The sequence below is a fragment of the Schistocerca americana genome, chromosome 10 (genome assembly GCF_021461395.2).
Source record: "Schistocerca americana isolate TAMUIC-IGC-003095 chromosome 10, iqSchAmer2.1, whole genome shotgun sequence".
NCBI classification, from domain to species: domain Eukaryota; kingdom Metazoa; phylum Arthropoda; class Insecta; order Orthoptera; family Acrididae; genus Schistocerca; species Schistocerca americana.
The window spans coordinates 153809349-153832553 of record NC_060128.1 but is presented as its reverse complement, the minus strand read 5'-3'; the positions used below and the strand labels follow the sequence as shown (position 1 = coordinate 153832553).

The following is a 23205-nucleotide window of genomic DNA, read 5'->3' as shown; positions in this document are numbered from 1 at the left end:
GCAACTACATCGTCTTTTTGGGACTCGATAGTGAAGGAGGCAATTAAGATTCGCTTGACGACGAACGTCATTAATAGAGATGGTAGTGTCAACCTTGATAAATCATGGAATCCGGCACTTGGTGTAATAAACTCACAAAGACGTCGTCACAGTGCAGCTCAGAAGGATACATCGATATGCCAACACAGATCGACTGCGGAGTCATAGATGCAACTCGCGCATTGTACACGTCTCTGCCGCTGACCAACGTCTCTGCCGCCGACCAACGTCTCTGCCGCTGACCAAGGTTGTTGTTGTTGTTGTTGTTGTTGTTGTTGTGGTCTTCAGTCCTTAGACTGGTTTGATGCAGCTCTCCATGCTACTCTAACCTGTGCAAGCTTTTTCATCTCCCAGTGCCTACTGCAACCTACATCCTTCTGAATCTGCTTAGTGTATTCATCTCTTGCTCTCCCTCTACGATTTTTACCCTCCACGCTGCCCTCCAATACTAAATTGGTGATCCCTTGATGCCTCAGAACATGTCCTACCGATCCCTTCTTCTGGTCAAGTTGAGCCACAAACTTCTCTTCTCCCCAATTCTATTCAATACTTCCTCATTAGTTATGTGATCTACCCATCTAATCTTCAGCATTATTCTGTAGCACAAAATTTCGAAAGCTTCTATTCTCTTCTTGTCCAAACTATTTATCGTCCATGTTTCACTTCCATACATGGCTACACTCCATACAAATACTTTCAGAAATGACTTCCTAACACTTAAATCTATACTCGATGTTAACAAATTTCTCTTCTTCAGAAACGCTCTCCTTGCCATTGCCAGTCTACATTTTATATCCTCTCTACTTCGACCATCATCAGTTATCTTGCTCCCCAAATAGCAAGACTCCTTTACTACTATAAGTGTCTCATTTCCTAATCTAATACCCTCAGCATCACCCGACTTAATTAGACTACATTCTATTATCCTTGTTTTGCTTTTGTTGATGTTCATCTTATATCCTCCTTTCAAGATACTGTCCATTCCATTCAACTGCTCTTCCAAGTCCTTTGCTGTCTCTGACAGAATTACAATGTCATCGGCGAACCTCAAAGTTTTTATTTCTTCTCCATGAATTTTAATACCTACTCCGAATTTTTCTTTTATTTCCTTTACTGCTTGGTCAATATACAGATTGAACAACATCGGGGAGAGGCTACAACCCTGTCTTACTCCCTTCCCAACCACTGCTTCCCTTTCATGTTCCTCAACTCTTATAACCGCCGTCTGGTTTCTGTATAAATTGTAAATAGCCTTTCGCTCCCTGTATTTTACCCCTGCCACCTTTAGAATTTGAAAGAGAGTATTCCAGTCAACATTGTCAAAAGCTTTCTCTAAGGCTACAAATGCTAGAAACGTAGGTTTGCCTTTCCTTAATCTATCTTCTAAGATAAGTCATAGTGTCAGTATTGCCTCACGTGTTCCGATATTTCTACGGAATCCAAACTGATCTTCCCCGAGGTTGGCTTCTACTAGTTTTTCCATTCGTCTGTAAAGAATTCGTGTTAGTATTTTGCAGCTGTGACTTATGAAACTGATAGTTCGGTAATTTTCACATCCGTCAACACCTGCTTTCTTTGGGATTGGAATTATTATATTCTTCTTGAAGTCTGAGGGTATTTCGCCTGTTTCATACATCTTGCTCACCAGATGGTAGAGTTTTGTCAGGACTAGCTCTCCCAAGGCCGTCAGTAGTTCCAATGGAATGTTGTCTACTCCGGGGGCCTTGTTTTGACTCAGGTCTTTCAGTGCTCTGTCAGACTCTTCACGCAGTATCATATCTCCCATTTCATCTTCATCTACATCCTCTTCCATTTCCATAATATTGTCCTCAAGTACATCGCCCTTGTATAGACCCTCTATATACTCCTTCCATCTTTCTGCTTTCCCTTCTTTGCTTAGAACTGGGTTTCCATCTGAGCTCTTGATATTCATAGAAGTGGTTCTATTTTCTCCAAAGGTCTCTTTAATTTTCCTGTAGGCTGTATCTATCTTACCCCTAGTGATATGCACCTCTACAATCTTACATTTGTCCTCTAGGTATCCCTGCTTAGCCATTTTGCACTTCCTGTCGATCTCATTTTTGAGACGTTTGTATTCCTTTTTGCCTGCTTTATTTACTGCATTTTTATATTTTCTCCTTCCATCAATTAAATTCAATATTTCTTCTGTTACCCAAGGATTTCTACTAGCCCTCGTCTTTTTACCTACTTGACCCTCTGCTGCCTTCGCTACTTCATCCCTCAAAGCTACCCATTCTTCTTCTACTGTATTTCTTTCCCCCATTCCTGTCAATTGTTCCCTTATGCTCTCCCTGAAACTCTGTACAACCTCTGGTTCTTTCAGCTTATTCAGGTCCCATCTCCTTAAATTCCCACCTTTTTGCAGTTTCTTCAGTTTTAATCTACAGGTCATAACCAATAGATTGTAGTCAGAGTCCACATCTGCCCCTGGAAATGTCTTACAATTTAAAACCTGGTTCCTAAATCTCTGTCTTACCATTATATAATCTATCTGATACCTTTTAGTATCTCCAGGGTTCTTCCATGTATACAACCTTCTTTCATGCTCATGCGGTTGGTTGGTTGGTTGTTTTGGGGAAGGAGACCAGACAGCTTGGTCATCGGTCTCATCGGATTAGGGAAGGATGGGGAAGGAAGTCGGCCGTGCCCTTTCAGAGGAACCATCCCGGCATTTGCCTGGAAAGATTTAGGGAAATCACGGAAAACCTAAATCAGGATGGCCGGACGCGGGATTGAACCGTCGTCCTCCCGAATGCGAGTCCAGTGTCTAACCACTGCGCCACCTCGCTCGGTATGCTCATGCGCAGTGGCGCCGTACACGAGTATAAAGGGACGAAACGAGCACTGGACAACAGTCTTGGGGCTCACTCTGAAGATGGCTGAACGTTATACGGCCGAAATATTGGAAGCAGAAGGAGAATTCTTGCGGCTGCACACCCGAAAGTTAACGGAACAATGGTAAATTTTAACTAGAAGTTTCTTTACGAAATTATTCTTACAAGGGAACCTCCCCATCGCACCCCCCTCAGATTTAGTTATAAGTTGGCACAATGGATAGGCCTTGAAAGACTGAACACAGACCAATCGAGAAAACAGGAAGAAGTTGTATGGAACTATGAAAAAATAAGCAAAATATACAAACTGAGTAGTCCATGTGCAAGATAGGCAATATCAAGGATAACGTGAGCTCAGGAGCGCCGTGGTCCCGGGGTTAGCGTGAGCAGCTGCGGATCGAGAGGTCGTTGGTTCAAGTCTTCCCTCGAGTGAAAAGTTTACTTTCTTTATTTTCGCAGAGTTATGATCTGTCCCTTCGTTCATTGACGTCTCTGTTCATTGTAATAAGTTTAGTGTCTGTGTTTTGCGACCGCACCGCAAAACCGTGCGATTAGTAGACGAAAAGATGTGCCTCTCCAATGGTAACCGAAAACATTGGATCGCAAGGTCATAGGTCAACCGATTCCTCCATAGGAAAACAGATCTGATATATTCTATACGACACTGGTGACGGCATGTGCGTCACATGACAGGAGTATGTTGTCGACCCACCTAACTTGTTCACTTGGCGAATTGGTAAAAAGATTCTTCTACCTTGCCCGATTTAGGTTTTCTTGTGGATGTGATAATCACTCCCAAAAAGTGATGAAAACATAAGAGTTTGTCACATAAACTGCAACAAATGAATGCAACAGTTTCACAGTCGCACAGTTTTCCCTGTGCTCTGTCAAAACATATGTTTTTAACGTTTTCAAATTTTTCCATGTGTAGACCGTCAAATCCTGCATATGTCCAAGCAAATATGAACATGTCCTGGAATTTTGGAGAGCGAAGTTGATTATGTGTGAGTGCCTGAACTTTGATAATTGTCTGAAAATAACAATTTTTTCATTCGAGGGATAACTTGAACCATGGACCTCTCGTTCCGCAGCTGCTCACGCTAACCACGGGACCACGGCGCACCTCAGATTCCGTTCTCCTTGATGTTGCCTATCTTGCACATGGACTACTCAGTTTGTGTATTTTGCTTTTTTTTCATACTTCCATACAACTTCTTCCTGTTTTCTCGATTGATCTGTGTTCAGTTTGTCAAGGCCTATCCACTGTGCCGACGTATAACTAAATCTGAGGGGGGTGCGATGGGGAGGTTCCCTTGTTAGTATGTCATGATGTTGGACAGTACTACGATAAATCACCTGATTCCGGATCAAAGTCTGGTTTTACTTAGGAGGACAATCAAGTCTGTGGAGGATGGTTAGTTTTGTGACAAGTTGAGCAAAAGATTACCCAAGCTCGCTCGAGTTTACAGTGGATGCAAGCTGGTGACCCAAATAGTTTACACCTCTGTTCACAGTATTTACCTTAGCTGCGATGAGCTGTCGTCTGCATTGCTGCTGTCGTCCTCTGAAATTCCAAATTCCGAGAAAAACTAATTAAGCCTTTGCTGCAGAAACTCCCTGTTTCTGGTTATGCGAGAAAACATGTACTCATCCCTATTCTTGGAATATGGCAATATGCGTGTGCATGGCTGGAGCAGCGTGCATATTAAAATGCCCTCTCAATCCTCGCAAGAACAATTAACTAACTGGCTGGTTCGTTTTTGCACAGTTGGGGCTCAATGACGCTACAGCTAATATCTAGCTGAATGTGAGCCGCACAAATATCTCCTATTAGTACAGAGCGTTATGCGCCCCGTTCTGCACTTTGTCAGTTCAGAGAAGAGTACCACCAGAAAATTTCGCTCTTGTCTTTCTCGTAGCCGAACTGTCTTCCCACCTGTCTTCTTTAATTCTCCACGTCACAGCCTTTTTCGACCAATAGGAGCGTTCCTCTTATTTTTGTGGAAACTCTCTCTGCCAATCGCAAGGGCCCTACCACTAAACTGCGTCGAAAACTCTGCACTTTAGTCCTTCCTAATTCGTTTCCGCCCGCTCCAGACACCTAAAAGTTAAATGCGTACATCACGTGATCAGCTGCATCACTGGTTTTGTTCGTATTCATTTGCAATTCCAAAATGCAGTATTCTAAAGCTTCTTTCTGTCCTGCTACTGGTGGCCCATTACTTGCTCTCCAGTATGCGTCACTTGTCCGGTCGCTGATTTCCGCCATGGGACACCCCCTAAGAGGTTTTCGTGGTGCGACCTCTGCTTCCATAAAAAAACGTTTCCTCTCGCTGCTTCTTTCACCTTCTGCTCATTGAAATGCATTGTATAGGAGCAGTGTGTTAATACCGTCAATTGAGTGTCATCCATTTTGCATTACATACTTACAGGCAAATCTGCTCATTACCAGCGAAGTAAGTTAGGTGTCATATTCACCTTTTCGTTACATGTATAAAACTCTTATGAAATGTGCGAAATTGACCTTCATTACATCTGCCACCTTACAATGAGACCACAGGTTGGTTGTATTTAAACATGGACCCATCTCACATTTCCAATGTGCAGTGGGGTTTGATTGTGTAGCTTTTGGTTTGAACACAACAGTGGGTTCAAATGGCTCTGAGCACTATGGGACTCAACTGCTGAGGTCATTAGTCCCCTAGAACTTAGAACTAGTTAAACCTAACTAACCTAAGGACATCACAAACATCCATGCCCGAGGCAGGATTCGAACCTGCGACCGTAGCGGTCTTGCGGTTCCAGACTGCAGCGCCTTTAACCCCACGGCCACTTCGGCCGGCCCACAACAGTGGGGGAGGGGGGGTTTACACACCTGTGTTACCTCAGGAAACAGTTGACTTGTTTAATATTGTCATACACATACAGAAAAAATGAACAAAATCATTAATTTATATTGTTTATATAATTTAAATATTGTGCCACCCAAATTAAGAAGGCATAGGACAGAATGATGACACTTTCGCAATGTTTGTAGTTGATCTGATTATTCAGAAGCTTGAATATCTAGTGGCAGGAAGAGTAGGTATCCCTCAGAAATAAGCTAACTGTCCTGGAGAGTATGAGCTTCCAGTTTTTTTTTTTTAGGTTTGGGTCCATTGCACCGAAGAAGTAAACTGCAAGTGTCTATGCACAGCAACACTGCGTTTGGAACACTGATCAAAGTGGATTTAATTATGTACTAGGTTCTGGTACGATACTATCGAGAAAACAGGAAAACAATCAACAGTTGCCTTGACCCAGTCTGCATTCAATCCAGCTGCTAGCTAAACACTAGATGTTGGAATCCTAATGTATGGAAAACTAACAAAAAAAAAGATCTTCCATCAAACAAACATTCATAGGCTGACACACGTGGGAAAACGTCAAAAGGCCATGTAAAATTGTTTTTCGTCAACCTCGTTGATGAAAATGTCCCAAATAACCAGAAATGTATAGTACTTTGTGATTCTTTGGGTGCTCACATTTAATTCCTGTTTCCTTCTGAATTACTGTGCCACGCTTTATCATAATGGTTGTTGTGCACAAAGTTTAACATTAAATTATTTAAGAAACTTTCATTATGACATAAGGAGCAGATTAACAGACGTGTCTTCGTTTCTTACCAGGGGGTCACCACTAGAGGCCAGTTACCAGCTCTCACCGAAGGCGCCGTACAAGAACACTTGCTGGCCAACGTGTCACCACGGTTGCCAGAATGGCTACTGTGTCCTGCCGGAGACCTGCACCTGTCTGGACGGTTACGAAATGGTCCCGGGAGACGGTACCCGTTCCAGGTGCCTCCCAGTCTGCTCGACGCCGTGCACCAACGCCAACTGTACAGCCCCAGACACCTGCACCTGTTTCGTTGGCTACGAGAGGGACCCCGAAGACCTGTCTGGGGCTACCTGCGTCCCTGTCTGCCCGGACCCCTGTGTGAATGCCGAGTGCACTGCCCCCGCGACGTGTACTTGTTTGGACGGCTACCAGAAGGATCCCGAGGGCGCGACCAACTACATCTGCACTCCCATTTGCTCCAATCCGTGCACTAACGCCAACTGTACAGCCCCAGACACCTGCACCTGTTTCGTTGGCTACGAGAGGGACCCCAAAGACCTGTCTGGGGCTACCTGCGTCCCTGTCTGCCCGGACCCCTGTGTGAATGCCGAGTGCACTGCCCCCGCGACGTGTACTTGTTTGGACGGCTACCAGAAGGATCCCGAGGGCGCGACCAACTACATCTGCACTCCCATTTGCTCCAATCCGTGCACTAACGCCAACTGTACAGCCCCAGACACCTGCACCTGTTTCGTTGGCTACGAGAGGGACCCCAAAGACCTGTCTGGGGCTACCTGCGTCCCTGTCTGCCCAGACCCCTGTGTGAATGCCGAGTGCACGGCCCCGGCGACGTGCACTTGTTTGGACGGCTACGAGAAGGATCCCGAGGGCGCGACCAACTACATCTGCACTCCCATTTGCTCCAATCCGTGCACTAACGCCAACTGTACAGCCCCAGACACCTGCACCTGTTTCGTTGGCTACGAGAGGGACCCCAAAGACCTGTCTGGGGCTACCTGCGTCCCTGTCTGCCCGGACCCCTGTGTGAATGCCGAGTGCACTGCCCCCGCGACGTGTACTTGTTTGGACGGCTACCAGAAGGATCCCAACTACATCTGCACTCCCATTTGCTCCAATCCGTGCACTAACGCCAACTGTACAGCCCCAGACACCTGCACCTGTTTCGTTGGCTACGAGAGGGACCCCAAAGACCTGTCTGGGGCTACCTGCGTCCCTGTCTGCCCGGACCCCTGCGTGAATGCCGAGTGCACGGCTCCGGCGACTTGCACTTGTTTGGACGGCTACCAGAAAGATCCCGAGGACGCGACCAACTCCACCTGCACTCCCATTTGCTCCACTCCGTGCACTAACGCCAACTGTACAGACCCTGACATCTGCACTTGTTTCGACGGCTACGAGGTGGACATCGAGGACCTGTCCGGTTCCACCTGCCTCCCCATTTGCTCCAATCCGTGCACCAACGCCAACTGTACAGAGCCCGAGATTTGTACCTGCTTCGAGGGCTACGAGCTGGATCTGGAAGATGCGACCGCGTCCACGTGCCTGCCCGTTTGCTCGTTTCCCTGCGTGAACGCAAACTGCACGGAACCGGAAACGTGCACCTGCTGGGACGGCTATGAAGCCGATCCGGACGACTCTTTCAACTCTACATGCGTACCCTTGTGCCCCGACGGCTGCACCAACGCCAACTGCTCTGCGCCGTGGACGTGCACGTGTCTGGAAGGGTACGAGATGGACCCTGGTGACGAGACAAATTCCACGTGTCTTCCTGTCTGCTCCAACGGCTGCGTCAACGGCAACTGCACCAAGCCGGGGGTTTGCACGTGCTTCGATGGCTTCAGAATGCTTCCAGGCGATGAGACCAAGTCCGTTTGCTACAACATCGCACACATGTCATGTGAGTAACACTGTAATTCTTGAAACTTCCTGGGTTCCCAGGTAGATGCCGCTTTTCTTGACTTCCGCAAGGCGTTCGATACAGTTCCCCATAGTCGTTTAATGAACAAAGTAACAGCATATGGACTATCAGACCAATGGTGTGATTGGATTGAAGAGTTCCTAGGTAAGAGAAGTAAGAGTGATTTCAGGTGTGCCGCAGGGGAATGTCGTAGGACCGTTGCTATTCACAATATACATAAATCACCTTGTGGATAACACCGTAAGTTTACTGAGGCTTTTTGCGGATGATGCTGTGGTATATCGAAAGGTTGTAACAATGGAAAATTGTCCGAAATGCAGGAGGATCTGCAACGAATTGACGCATGGTGCGGGGAATGGCAATTGAATCTCAATGTAGACAAGTGTAATGTGCTGCGAATACACAGAAACATAGATCCTTTATCATTTAGTTACAATATAGCAGGTCAGCAAGTGGAAGCAGTTAATTCCATTAATTATCTGGGAGTAGGCATTAGGAGTGATTTGATATGGAATGGTCATATAAAGTTGATCGTCGGTAAAACAGATGCCAGACTGAGATTCATTGGAAGTATCCTAAGGAAATGAAATCCGAGAACAAAGGAAGTAGGTTAAAGTACGCTTGTTCGCCCACAGCTTGCATATTGCTCACCAGTTTGGGATCCGTACCAGATAGGGTTGATAGAAGAGATAGAGAAGATCCAACGGCGAGCAGCGCGCTTCGTTACAGGATCATTTAGTAATCGCGAAAGCGTTACGGAGATGATAAACTCCAATGGAAGACTCTAAAGGAGAGACGCTCAGTAGCTCGGTACGGGCTTTTGTTGATATTTCGAGAACATACCTTCACTGAGGAGTCAAGCAGTATGTTGCTCCCTCCTACGTATATCTCGCGAAGAGACCATGAGGATAAAATCAGAGAGATTCGAGCCCACACAGAGACATACCGACGCCGGCCGGTGTGGCCGTGCGGTTCTAAGCGCTTCAGTCTGGTACCGCGTGACCGCTACGGTCGCAGGTTCGAATCCTGCCTCGGGCATGGATGTGTGTGATGTCCTTAGGTTAGTTAGGTTTAAGTAGTTCTAAGTTCTAGGAGACTGATGACCACAGATGTTAAGTCCCATAGTGCTCAGAGCCATTTTTTTAGACATACCGACAATCTTTCTTTCCACGAACAATACGAGACTGGGATAGAAGGGAGAACCGATAGAGGTGCTCAATGTACCCTCCGCCACACACCGTCAGGTGGCTTGCGAAGTATGGATGTAGATGTAGATATAGATCAAAACTGTGTGCCGGACCCAGACTCGAACTCGGCACCTCTGACTTCCCGCGGGCAAGTGCTCTACCATCTGAGCTACCCAAGCACGACTCACGACCCGCCCTCACAGATTCAATTCTACCAGTACCCCGTCTCCTACCTTCCAAACTGGAAACATCCCCAGGCTGTCTCCACTATATCCTTTCTCCCAGGAATGCTAGTTCGCAGGAGAGCTTCTATGTAGTTTGGATGGTCTCAATGGAGAGAAGTCTTCCGAAGTAAGAGTGATTTCAGGTGTGCCGCAGGGGAGTGTCATAGGACCGTTGCTATTCACAATATACATAAATGACCTTGTGGATGACATCGGAAGTTCACTGAGGCTTTTTGCGGATGATGCTGTGGTGTATCGAGAGGTTGTAACAATGGAAAATTGTACTGAAATGCAGGAGGATCTGCAGCGAATTGACGTATGGTGCAGGGAATGGCAATTGAATCTCAATGTAGACAAGTGTAATGTGCTGCGAATACACAGAAAGATAGATCCTTTATCATTTAGCTACAAATAGCAGGTCAGCAACTGGAAGCAGTTAATACCATAAATTATCTGGGAGTACGCATTTGGAGTGATTTAAAATGGAATGATCATATAAAGTTGATCGTCGGTAAAGCAGATGCCAGACTGAGATTCATTGGAAGAATCCTAAGGAAATGCAATCCGGAAACAAAGGAAGTAGGTTACAGTACGCTTGTTCGCCCAGTGCGTGAATACTGCTCAGCAGTGTGGGATCCGTACCAGACAGGGTTGATAGAAGAGATAGAGAAGATCCAACGGAGAGCAGCGCGCATCGTTACAGGATCATTTAGTAATCGCGAAAGCGTTACGGAGATGATAGATAAACTCCAGTGGAAGACTCTGCAGGAGAGACGCTCAGTATGTCGGTACGGGCTTTTGTCAAAGTTTCGAGAACATACCTTCACCGAAGAGTCAAGCAGTATATTGCTCCCTCCTACGTATATCTCGCGAAGAGACCATGAGGATAAAATCAGAGAGATTAGAGCCCACACAGAGGCATACCGACAATCCTTCTTTCCACGAACAATACGAGACTGGAATAGAAGGGAGAACCGATAGAGGTACTCACGGTACCCTCTGCCACACACCGTCAGGTGGCTTGCGGAGTATGGATGTAGATGTAGATGGTAGGAGACGAAGTACTGGCAGAATTGAATCTGTGAGTGCGGGTCGTGAGTCGTGCTTGGGTAGCTCAGGTGGTAGAGCACTTGCCTGCGGGAATTCAAAGGTCCCGAGTTCAAGTATCGGTCCGGCACGCAGTTTTAATCTACCAGGAAGTTTCATATGAGCGCGCACTCTGCTGCAGAGTGAAAATCTCATTCTGCACTCTGCTTCTTACGTAAGTGTGCAGGCTCTCGTGTGCATTGTCGTTGAAGGTAAAAGCTTTCAGGTCTCCCCAGTTTCTTGTTACTCAACCGACTTTTCGATCGTTCTGCTGTGATCTTCTTCAGCATCTTCTGGCATTCCAAGTTAACTGAACGCTTATAAAAAGTGACCACGCGGTGTAGGGCGCTTTGTCATGGTCCGCTCGGTTCCCTCCATCGGAGGTTCGAGTCCTCCCTCGGGCATAAATGTGTGTGTGTTGTCCTTAGCGTAAGTTAATTTTAGATAGATTAAGTAGTGCGTAAGCTTAGGGACCGATGACCTCAGCAGTTTAGTCCCATAAGACCTTACGACAAATTTCCAATTTCTTGATGCACTGTTCTGAGGAAGTGGGATTATCGGGTGAAGTCCTTCCGGTGACCAAAGGTAGAGCAACAGAGCGAGAATGTGATTCTTCAATTTCTCCAGGAGTATTTTACGACGAAATAAATCTCGGGTGAACAGCCTGGTATGAGTGCGCATAGGACACTGGGAAATATCCTTTTTCTTCTTAATCCGGGTGATCGCGGGTTCCCACGCCTTGCTAAGGATGTAACCACTGTCACCATTTAGTTGTGGCTCCCTTACTCTGATCTCTAAGGGTTCTTTGATGACACAGTCCCACTATTTGGAAGTCTGTGTCAGGACTTTGGTCATAATCCGTGCTGTGGAGTTCCAACAGGCAATGCTCAGCGATTGCCGACTTACTGGGCTGTTGCAGCCGAGTGTGCCGTTGATGTTCTCGGCATCGGTCCTCAGTGGTACGAATGGTCTGCCCTACGTATACACTACCGCATTGGCAAGGTATCTGATAAACCCCTGGTTTACGTAGACCAAGGTTGTCCTTGACACTACCAAGAAGGCTCTTGGTTTTGCTTGGAGGACGGAAAATGGTTTTCACTTGGTGTTTACGTAAAATGCGTCCAATTTTTCCCAGAGTGTACCGACTTCGGGGGAGGAGCGAAGAATAACGTGAGAGGCGCCGGCAGACCCTCCTGAAGGAGAAGACCTAGGACGCAGCGCCCAGACGGCGGGAGAATGGACGCTGTACCTGGACCGCAGCGGCTCATAGGAAGCGCCTGAGGGAGGAGCGGGAGGGGGATTGTCCTACTGGCTGATCAAAAAGTCAGTATAAATTTGAAAACTTAATAAACCCTGGTGTGGTGTCACCGCCGGACACCACACTTGCTAGGTGGTAGCTTAAATCGGCCGCGGTCCATTTAGTACATGTCGAACCCGCGTGTCGCCACTGTGTGATCGCAGACCGAGCGCCACCACAAGGCAGGTCTCGAGATACGGACGAGGACTCGCCCCAGTTGTACGACGACTTTGCTAGCGACTACACTTACGAAGCCTTTCTCTCATTTGCCGAGAGACAGTTAGAATAGCCTTCAGCTAAGTCCATGGCTACGACCTAGCAAGGCGCCATTAGCCTTACATAGTTTTGATAGTTATCGTATGAAATGTCTCATCACGAACGTTGTAAACCAAAGGACGATATAAAGTTAAGTATTCGTGGAGCTGCATACTTTTCTTATTAGCATTCACTTATTATCCCGTTCCAGAATTCACGCCCGTCTGCGTTAGATAGCTTCCATTTCGGCCTCCTCTATCTACAAGGTGTTGGCACATTTACCAACACATCACCTGGAATAATGTAGATAGAGAGGTAAAAATTGACACACATGCTTGGAATGACATGGGGTTTTATTAGATCACAAAAAAAACTAAGTTCACAAAATGTCCGACACATGGCGCTGGACAGCAAACCGTCAGTGACTGCGCATGACAATCGTGTATAAAAGGAGCTGTAATGAGAGAGAGAGAGAGAGAGAGAGAGAGATGTGCCAGCAGTCGCAGCATGTTGACATTACCTGAAAAGGCGCTTTTAGTGAAGCTGTATTATCAGAATGGGGAATGTGCTACTTCAGCGTTACGATCCTATCGCCATAGGAAGGGGATTCCAACGGGTAAAGGTCCGTTGACAAATGCAGCTTTGGAGAGAATGATTTCGAAGTTCGAAACTACGGGTTGTTTAGACGATAGCCGCGTGGGATTAGCCGAGCGGTCTCAGGCGCTGCAGTCATGGACTGTGCGGCCGATCCCGGCGCAGGTTCGAGTCTTCCCTTGGGCATGGGTGTGTGTGTTTGTCCTTGGGATAATTTAGGTTAAGTAGTGTGTAAGCTTAGGGACTGATGACCTTAGCAGTTAAGTCCCATAAGATTTCACACACATTTGAATTTTAGACGATAGACCCCGTAGTGGCCGACCGAGCACAACGCGTAATGCTGCTGAGACAGTTCAGGAAGAAATGGAGACTGTAGCGGGTTCGTCTATGCACGGGGAAGTCAGCGCTCGTGCAGTCGCACGTCGCACCGGCATTCCCTACACTACTGTTCGGTTGGCACTTACGCGTATCCTCCGATGCTATCCGTACAAAATCCATCGGCATCATGAACTGTTACCTGGCGATTTAGTGAAGCGGAGGGCATTTGCGGTGTGGGCGTTTCAAAAGATGGCGGAAGATGACGATTGGTTGAGTAACGTGTTGTGGACCGACGAAGCTCATTTCACGCTCCGAGGGTCTGTCAACGCCCACAACTGCAGAATTTGGGCTGCCGAAAATCCTAGAACTGTCTTGGAAACTCCAGTGCACGACGAGAAAGTCACGGTATGGATTAGATTTACCACATCTACCGTTATCGGGCCTTTTTTCTTCGAGGAAATGCGTGATTCTGGTTTTGTAACTGCTACCGTGACGGATGAGAGGTACGCCGATATGTTACAGATCACATCATCCCCAGCTTGGCTGATAAACACCTGCTGGAACGTACGATGTTTATGCAGGATGACGCTCCACCCCATATTGCTAGATACGTGAAAGATCTCTTGCCCGCGTCGTTTGGTGATGATCGTGTGCTCAGCCGCCACTTTCGTCATGCTTGGCCTCCCAGGTCCCCAGACCTCAGTCCGTGCGATTATAGACTTAGGCGTTACCTGAAGTCGCAAGTGCATCGTGGGCGACCGACATCTCTAGGGATGCTGAAAGACGACATCCGACGCCAATGCCTCACCATAACTTCGGACGTGCTTTACAGTGCTGTTCACAACATTATTCCTCGACTACAGCTATTTTTGAGAAATGATGGTGGAAATATTGAGCATTTCCTGTGAAGAACATCATCTTTGCTTTGTCTTACTTTGTTATGCTAATTATTGCTATTCTGATCAGATGAAGCGCCATCTGTCGGACATTTTTTGAACTTTTGTTTTTGTTTTTGGTTCTAGTCAACAATTTGTACCTCTCTATCTACATTATTCCGTGATTTATTCAAATTTATACTGACTTTTTGATCAGCCGGTATATATACATGGCGCCGGCCCACCGCCGGTCAGTACATCAGCGCACCTGATGGCAACGTGATCGATTGCCGAAATATTGTGTCCTATGCACACCCATACCAGGCTGTTCACCCGAGATTTATTTCGTCAGAACGAGAATGTTTACCAACATATTACGGCGTGGCAACTGGTCGCTTCCTGGTATTATCCGACCATGTTGTCTTTTTACTTCTCCTCCCGTTATCGTTATCGTAAACATGAGGTGGCGTTACAGTAAACCAGTGCATTGGTTACTAAGGAAAGCGCATAGCGTTGTAAATGATTTCAAGACAATAAATGCACAACTATTAAGAGGTTCAACGTGTCCTCGTGAAATATCACGATGAAAACTCGAGATAAGCCAGCCGAATCGCCCTCACTCCCAAGTGCAATAATATTGTAAGAAGATGACATGTCCGAAAGAACAGATGCCATCTTCATATCGTTTAAGGCTAACCGGCTGATGACCTCCTTCAGTGCGGATGCACACAATTTGCATGAACTCTTACGGGACTTGGTGCGTGCCGCGTGTAATGGGTATAATGGCAGGGACACTACGGATGTAGTGTGTAGACTATAAGTTGAGAATGTGGACCTCACGGGAAGCGTGCCGGTGACAAATCACTGCAGTCGCACTATCCTCAGTGCCCTCGGTGGCTCAGATGGATAGAGCGTCTGCCGTGTAAGCAGGAGATCCAGGGTTCGAGCCCCGATCGGGTCAGACATTTTCAACTGTCCCCATTGATGTATATCAACGCCCTTCAGCAGCTAATGGTATTGATTTATTTGTAATTTCAATAATATTGTGGTCGAGTAATAGTTGTTTATTATCCCTTGCACTCCGTAGGTGGGTTTTTATACTCATATATGGCGGGGAGCTGACATCCGTTTTCTCTATAAAAGTTACTTTCGATTTTGAGCAACCTTTAACCCGGAGCCAATGCGCATTCAGCACACAATTCGCCAGTGTTCACTACTATTCGCTTGTATCTGTGAACAAGCGTTTCCATAGGAGAGAACGGAAGACGACTTTATTCTTCTTCGGTAGCGTGTTGAGGACACTGCGCAGCTGCCTTTCCTGGTCAAATACATCAGTACAACCTGCATGTTTGTCTAGCTTCTGCATTGTTTTCGTAAAAGTCGATGCAACACCTTCTGTATCCGAATGGGATGGAAAGCGGTAGATGTGCTGTACATGTACAGACAAACAATTTCAAAAACACTGGAGAATTTATTCAAGGGAAAAAGCTTCTCAAGTTGAGCAAGTCAATAACGCGTTGGTCTGCGACCGGCCCTTACGCAAGCAGTTAGTCGGCTTGGCTGCCATGTCTTAAGCTTTTTTTTTCTTTTTTTTTTTTTTAACACAAGATATTAGTACAATTGAAAAGAAATATTATGATGCAAATGATTCATAAACAACAACATTGGTTTCACACAATAACCCGTCACCTTATCTAATTAGTGGGTCCTTTTATCATACATATCAAAGCAGCTTATACTAATTGGTTAATGGCACTGCCTATGGACAGGGTAGATCTTACTAGTTAATTACACTGGGTTATTCTAAGACTAATCTACCCTGCAGCGTTACAGGTGTGCCAGATGATATACAAACCTACCATCAAGGCCTGCTCAATGAGCTAATCCCAGTGAGCGTGTGCTGGCACTGGGATGGCCATCTACTTGAAAATCGCTGCAGTCCCTACCTATGTTAGTAATGTTAGTGTTCTAATTTTACATTATTATAGCGTAACTACTTTCTAAGGAGTCTAGTGCATAATGTCAAGTCCGGGAATGATACACCTGCCCTCCTAGTCCTGCAGCGCGGTGGATTCCGGTCGTGAAGCGGCCAACCAGTTCCGCGCTCGGCGGCATTTGCAGGTGTACCTTTGTCTTCATCGGGTTATCTTTGGTCTCTAACCATGTCGGTCTCTAATAAAATCCCTCCTGATCTTTTGGGATATTTCACAAGCCAAACTGTTTAGGACATTAAAGGTCTCGGCACGTCGTATTAGTCCATGTGTATCTCTGTTCGGTGATTGGTTCCTGAGTTCGAGCGCCACATCGTCGTATCACGTGCAGTCATAGACGACATGTTCGGGTGTTCCGTCCGGAGCACCACAGTCGCACGCTGGTGTTGCCCGTTTTCCAAATCGACATACACTCCTGGAAATTGAAATAAGAACACCGTGAGTTCATTGTCCCAGGAAGGGGAAACTTTATTGACACATTCCTGGAGTCAGATACATCACATGATGACACTGACAGAACCACAGGCACATAGACACAGGCAACAGAGCATGCACAATGTCGGCACTAGTACAGTGTATATCCACCTTTCGCAGCAATGCAGGCTGCTATTCTCCCATGGAGACGATCGTAGAGATGCTGGATGTAGTCTTGTGGAACGGCTTGCCATGCCATTTCCACCTGGCGCCTCAGTTGGACCAGCGTTCGTGCTGGACGTGCAGACCGCGTGAGACGACGCTTCATCCAGTCCCAAACATGCTCAATGGGGAACAGATCCGGAGATCTTGCTGGCCAGGGTAGTTGACTTACACCTTCTAGAGCACGTTGGGTCGCATGGGATACATGCGGACGTGCATTGTCCTGTTGGAACAGCAAGTTCCCTAGCCGGTCTAGGAATGGTAGAACGATGGGTTCGATGACGGTTTGGATGTACCGTGCACTATTCAGTGTCCCCTCGACGATCACCAGTGGTGTACGGCCAGTGTAGGAGATCGCTCCCCACACCATGATGCCGGGTGTTGGCCCTGTGTGCCTCGGTCGTATGCAGTCCTGATTGTGGCGATCACCTGCACGGCGCCAAACACGCATACGACCATCATTGGCACCAAGGCAGAAGCGACTCTCATCGCTGAAGACGACACGTCTCCATTCACGCCTGTCGCGACACCACTGGAGGCGGGCTGCACGATGTTGGGGCGTGAGCGGAAGACGGCCTAACGGTGTGCGGGACCGTAGCCCAGCTTCATGGAGACGGTTGCGAATGGTCCTCGCCGATACCCCAGGAGCAACAGTGTCCCTAATTTGCTGGTAAGTGGCGGTGCGGTCCCCTACGGCACTGCGTAGGATCCTACGGTCTTGGCGTGCATCCGTGCGTCGCTGCGGTCCGGTCTCAGGTCGACGGGCACGTGCACCTTCCGCCGACCACTGGCGACAACATCGATGTGCTGTGGAGACCTCACGCCCCACGTGTTGAGCAACTCGGCGGTACGTCCACCCGGCCTCCCGCATGCCCACTATACGCCCTCGCTCAAAGTCCGTCAACTGCACATACGGTTCACGTCCACGCTGTCGCAGCATGCTACCAGTGTTAAAGACTGCGATGGAGCTCCGTATGCCACGGCAAACTGGCTGACACTGACGGCGGCGGTGCACAAATGCTGCGCAGCTAGCGCCATTCGACGGCCAACACCGCGGTTCCTGGTGTGTCCGCTGTGCCGTGCGTGTGATCATTGCTTGTACAGCCCTCTCGCAGTGTCCGGAGCAAGTATGGTGGGTCTGACACACCGGTGTCAATGTGTTCTTTTTTCCATTTCCAGGAGTGTAGATATGTTGGATACGGCCCATGTCCTGTAAGAAAGTGCAGCAGACCCCTGCTCGGCTCAAAGTAGCTCATCTGTAACCTTTCCCTGATGTTTGACAGTAGTTGATATACCCTTCTTGCCGTCTCCTCATTTTCCCATTGCTGTTGCCATAACTCTTCGGCCATTCTCCTAATTGCATATTTATCCCCTACTTGTACCCCCATGATTTCCTTAGTCTTTTCTATTATCCCCTTGGATATCAAACACCACGCTCCCTGTTCTCGGAATTTTATATCTGAGGTCTTCAGCTTGTACTAGAATTGTCTTCAGCGATGAGTTTCGTTTCTAACTGAGCCCCAAAGACGTGCATGGAGACGTCCCGGACAGCGATGTCATATCAACCAGACTGTGTCCCCCCCCCTACCACTCCCTCCCCCCCCCTCCCATACGACCTGACAATCAGAAGTGCCATTTCGTTTCATACTAGGACCCCTTTGGTTCCCGTCCGCGGTACCCTTATAGCACAGCGATTCGTTGACAATATTCTACGCCCCCTTTTGTTGTCCTTTGTGCAAGCCAGTTTGGGCTTACATTTCAGCAAGATAATGCCCGCCCACACACGGCGGGGGTTTCTACTGTTCGTCTTCGTGCTTACCAAACCCTACGATGGCCAGTAAGGTTGCCGCATCTCTCCTCAATTGAGAACGTTTGGATCATTATAGACAGGGCCCTCCAACAACTCTATCAGTCAACGTCAAGCAGAATAACTGCTTGCATCAGGGACATAAGTGGACCAACGCGTTATTGACTTGCTTAATTCGTGACGCTCTTTCCCCTGAATAAATCTTGCAGTTTTTCTGAACTTGTAAACATTTGTTGGTCTAAATGATAATTAATTGAACCCCTGAGCTGCCGCCAGGTGTTGTTGATATACATCTACGGAGAAAGTTGAAAATGTGTGCCCCGACCGGGACTCGAACCCGGGATCTCCTGCTTACATGGCAGACGCTCTATCCATCTGAGCCACGGAGGACACAAATCTCACACCAGAGATCAGTGCTGGTGTGGGCACAATTGTTTCAAAGGACACTGTTCGGCAGACATTGCCTACCATGCTGCTCCGCATGTTAACACAGTCAGTCAGTCACCACAGCACTGGGTAGAAGATCATTGTCAACATAACTTGCATCAACTAAACAGATGAATTTCAGCTGTCCCCATCGAGCCAGCCGGAGTGGCCAAGCGGTTTTAGACCCCACAGTCTGGAACCGCGCGACCGCTACGGTTGCAGGTTCGAATCCTGCCTCGGTCATGGATGTGTGTGATGTCCTTAGGTTAGTTAGGTTGAAGTAGTTCTAAGTTCTAGGGGACTGATGACCTCAGAAGTTAAGTCCCATAGTGCTCAGAGCCATTTGAGCCATTTGTCCCCATCGAGGTTTATCAACAACACCTGGCGGCAGCTAAGGGTTTCAATTAATTATAATTTATTCTAGAGAAGCTGCTCGCTCATCAATGGTACCTGTTCTTTTGAAAACAGTTACTATCTTCATACATTTGTTAGTCTGTACATCTACAGCGCATCTAGCGATTTCCGTTTCATCCGTGTGGTTAGTGTTTTCTTTTATTTTTTTAAATATATTTTCAGGCACACATTGCTTGTGCCTTTTCCATATTTCTGTCCAAGCCTTGTGGGATGTGTCTTGTACTAAACAAAAAAAATGGTTAAAATGGCTCTAAGCACTATGGGACTTTACTTCTGAGGTCATCAGTCCCCTAGAACTTAGAACTACTTAAACTTAACTAACGTAAGGACATCACACACATCATTGCCCCAGGCAGGATTCGAACCTGCGACTGTAGCGGTCGCGCGTTTCCAGACTGTAGCGCCTAGTAGCGCTCGGCCACCGCGGCCGGCTGTAAAAAACAATCTTCCAGCGATTTTCCTGGTGCGATTTAAGGAAACTGGAAGAAATCAAAGTGTGAATGTCCAGACACGTATTTAAACCGCTCTCCTTCCGAATACTCGTCCAGTGCTACTCACTAGAAAGCGCGAACGCCTCAGCCTGCAAAATTTGCCACAGGCGTACTGTACATAGCGTTTTTGGATGAGTCCGTGTCAACTCACCCTCCAATGAGGTAAGCGTTAGACGCTACCATAGAGAATGCAGTCGGGCAGTTTGCATTGTTAAGCGGCACGGGGGACAAAGTGTAACAGTCTGGGCCCTTATTGGCTGTAACGCCTCCTACGTTCTGAAAGCAATTTCAACAGCATCTGCTACATCAGGAAGGTTTAGAACCCGAAAAAGTGTCCTTTACGCAACCAGCTCCTCGTACCAAATTTCAATAGGACAATGCCAGACCCCATGTAGCGAAGAGTACCACCGCTTTTCTGGTGTGCAAGTTTACCGTGACGTCCACTGTGTTGTCGTATTGTAAGGCAGCACGATATTTTATCGTTTGTATATGTATACGCGTATGTCGTCGTTATCGTCTCTTCTTTCCCTCGTCGACATCAGAGCAAGAGAAATGTTTGTTTGTGTTTACCTATTTGCTGTCAACAACACACAACTACACGGCCACGTTATCACCTGAATAGCTAGCTTAATATAGTATAAAGACAGTGGGTTTCGATGCAGCGTTATTTAAGTGTAATACGCTACTGGCCACTAAAATTGCTACACCAAGAAGAAATACAGACGGTAAACGGGTATTCATTGGACAAATATATTATACTAGAACTAACGTGTGATTACATTTTCACGCAATTTGGGTCCATAGATCCTGAGAAATCAGTAGCCAGAACAACCACCTCTGGCCGTAATAACGGCCTTGATACGCCTGGGCATTGATGCAAACAGAGCTTGGATGGCGTGTACAGGTACAGCTGCTTCAGGACGATACCACAGTTCATCAAGAGTAGTGAGTGGCGTATTGTGGCGACAAGTTGCTCGGCCACCTTTGACCAGACGTTTTCAGTTGGTGAGAGATCTGGAGAATGTGCTGCCAAGGGCAGCACTCGAACATTTTCTGTATCCAGAAAGGCCCGTACAGGACCTGCAACATGGGGTCGTGCATTATCCTGCTGAAATGTAGGGTTTCGCAGGGATCGAATGCAGGGTAGAGCGACGGGTCGTAACACATCTGAAATGTAACGTCCACTGTTCAAAGTGCCGTCAATGCGAACAAGAGGTGACCGAGACGTGTAACCAATGGCACCCCATACCATCACGCCGCGTGAAACGCCAGTATGGCGATGACGAATACTCGCTTCCAATGTGCGTTCACTGCGCTGTCGCCAAACACGGATGCGACCATCATGATGCTGTAAACAGAACCTGGATTCATCCGCAAAAATCACGTTTTGCCATTGGTGCACCCAGGTTCGTCGTCGATTACGTCATCGCAGGCGCTCCTGTCTGTGATGCAGCGTCAAGGGTAACCGCAGCCACTGTCTCCGAGCTGATAGTCCATGCTGCTGCAAACGACGTCGAACTGTTCGTGCAGGTCGTTGTTGTCTTGCAAACGTCCCCATCTGTTGACTCAGGGATCGAGACGTGGCTGCACGATTCGTTACAGCCCTGCGGATAAGATGGCTGTCATCTCGACTGCTAGTGATACGAGGCCGTTGTGATCCAGCAAGGCGTTCCGTATTACCCTCCTGAACCCACCGATTCCATATTGTGCTAACAGCCATTGGATCTCGACCATCGCGAGCAGCAATGTCGCGATACGATAAACCGCAATCGCGATAAGCTACAATCGGACCTTTATCGAAGTCGGAAACGTGATGGTACGCATTTCTCCTCCTTACGCGAGGCATCACATCAACGTTTCACCAGGCAACGCCATTCAACTGCTGTTTGTGTATGAGAAATCGGTTTGAAACTTTCCTCGTGTCAGCACGTTGTAGGTGTCGCCACCGGCGCCAACCTTGTGTGAATGCTCTGAAAAGCTAATCATTTGCATACCACAGCATCTTCTTCCTGCCTGTTAAATTTCGCGTCTGTAGCAATTTTAATGGCCAGTAGTGTATTATTCTTCACTTAATCTTTGAGACTTTAAGTACCTGCTACTCTGAATCAGGCCCAAAACTCTACTTATAACGAGAGCACTTAAGACCAGTCTGTCACAATATTAATAATAGGTAAGGCTCTACGCCACTATAAGAAAGTATCACTGTTCATGAAATAACAAAATATACGAATAAACTTCTTTATACTTTTTCTTTTTATTTAATCAAATGCTTTCAAATGTTTATTTCGCGCACACAAATCATCCACACCTCGATATGGAGTGTAAACGTGTGCACGAAATATACTCGTAGCACACTGTTTCTGATGATAACCATGTATGAGCTTTTGGGTTGCTAGGCTACTTCGACCACCAGGATTTATATTGGATTTTGAAAACGATCTTTCTCTCCAAACTTACTTCCTCCACAATGACTTATCAAATATTGTACCCTTTCGCGATGATTAAGAATTAGCATAAATTGCATTTTTGCGAGTTCAAAGCAAACCATCCGCGGCGCGAAAGCAGTCTTGATGCCCTGACACACTCGCGACGCTTACCACTCTGTCACGAAATTGACCTGCATACATCTACAACCAATTTCAATTTCGTAATTCGCCCTACACGATTGTGTGTAATTGAACTTCGTCAAATCAATTATTTCTGGAATAATCACTAATCTCGACACTGGCCGTCCATAAACGCACAATTAACACACTTTTTTTTCCTAAAAGTAAACGAATAACGTCACGTCATCTACATAGTTATTAAAATATTATTCCAAATGATCTCAAACATTTATCATCATTATATTTTAACGGTAATCAGAAAAAAATATGATTTATTAGCAGAAAGTAACACATAACAGATCGCTTTGCATTGCGTCGGGACTTAATCACGCAAAACTATATAAAGAAATCCCCCAAATCTCAATTTCTCCATAGCAATTGACAGATACAAATAAGATATTCAAGACCTCCTAGATCAATCCCGACCTATAATGTTATACAAGTTCCGCCTGCGTATCTGCGATATCGTGTGTCGGCAACTTGTTCGTTCTGATCCTAATCCGACCACAGCCGATGCCTTGTGGAACCACCTGAAAACCATGTATTCCCAAACAGTTTAACCACACCT

At 46.9% G+C, this 23205-nt stretch overlaps 1 protein-coding gene across 1 annotated transcript in view; it reads left to right on the top strand.

The window, feature by feature from the left end:
• The window catches only part of LOC124552588 (multiple epidermal growth factor-like domains protein 10), a 112719-nt gene that overhangs the window by 74987 nt on the left and 14527 nt on the right, over window positions 1–23205 (top strand). The window contains exon 6 of the mRNA XM_047126913.1: window positions 6563–8409. Coding sequence (XP_046982869.1) covers window positions 6563–8409 — 1847 coding nt within the window. The remainder of the gene's footprint in view (window positions 1–6562; window positions 8410–23205) is intronic.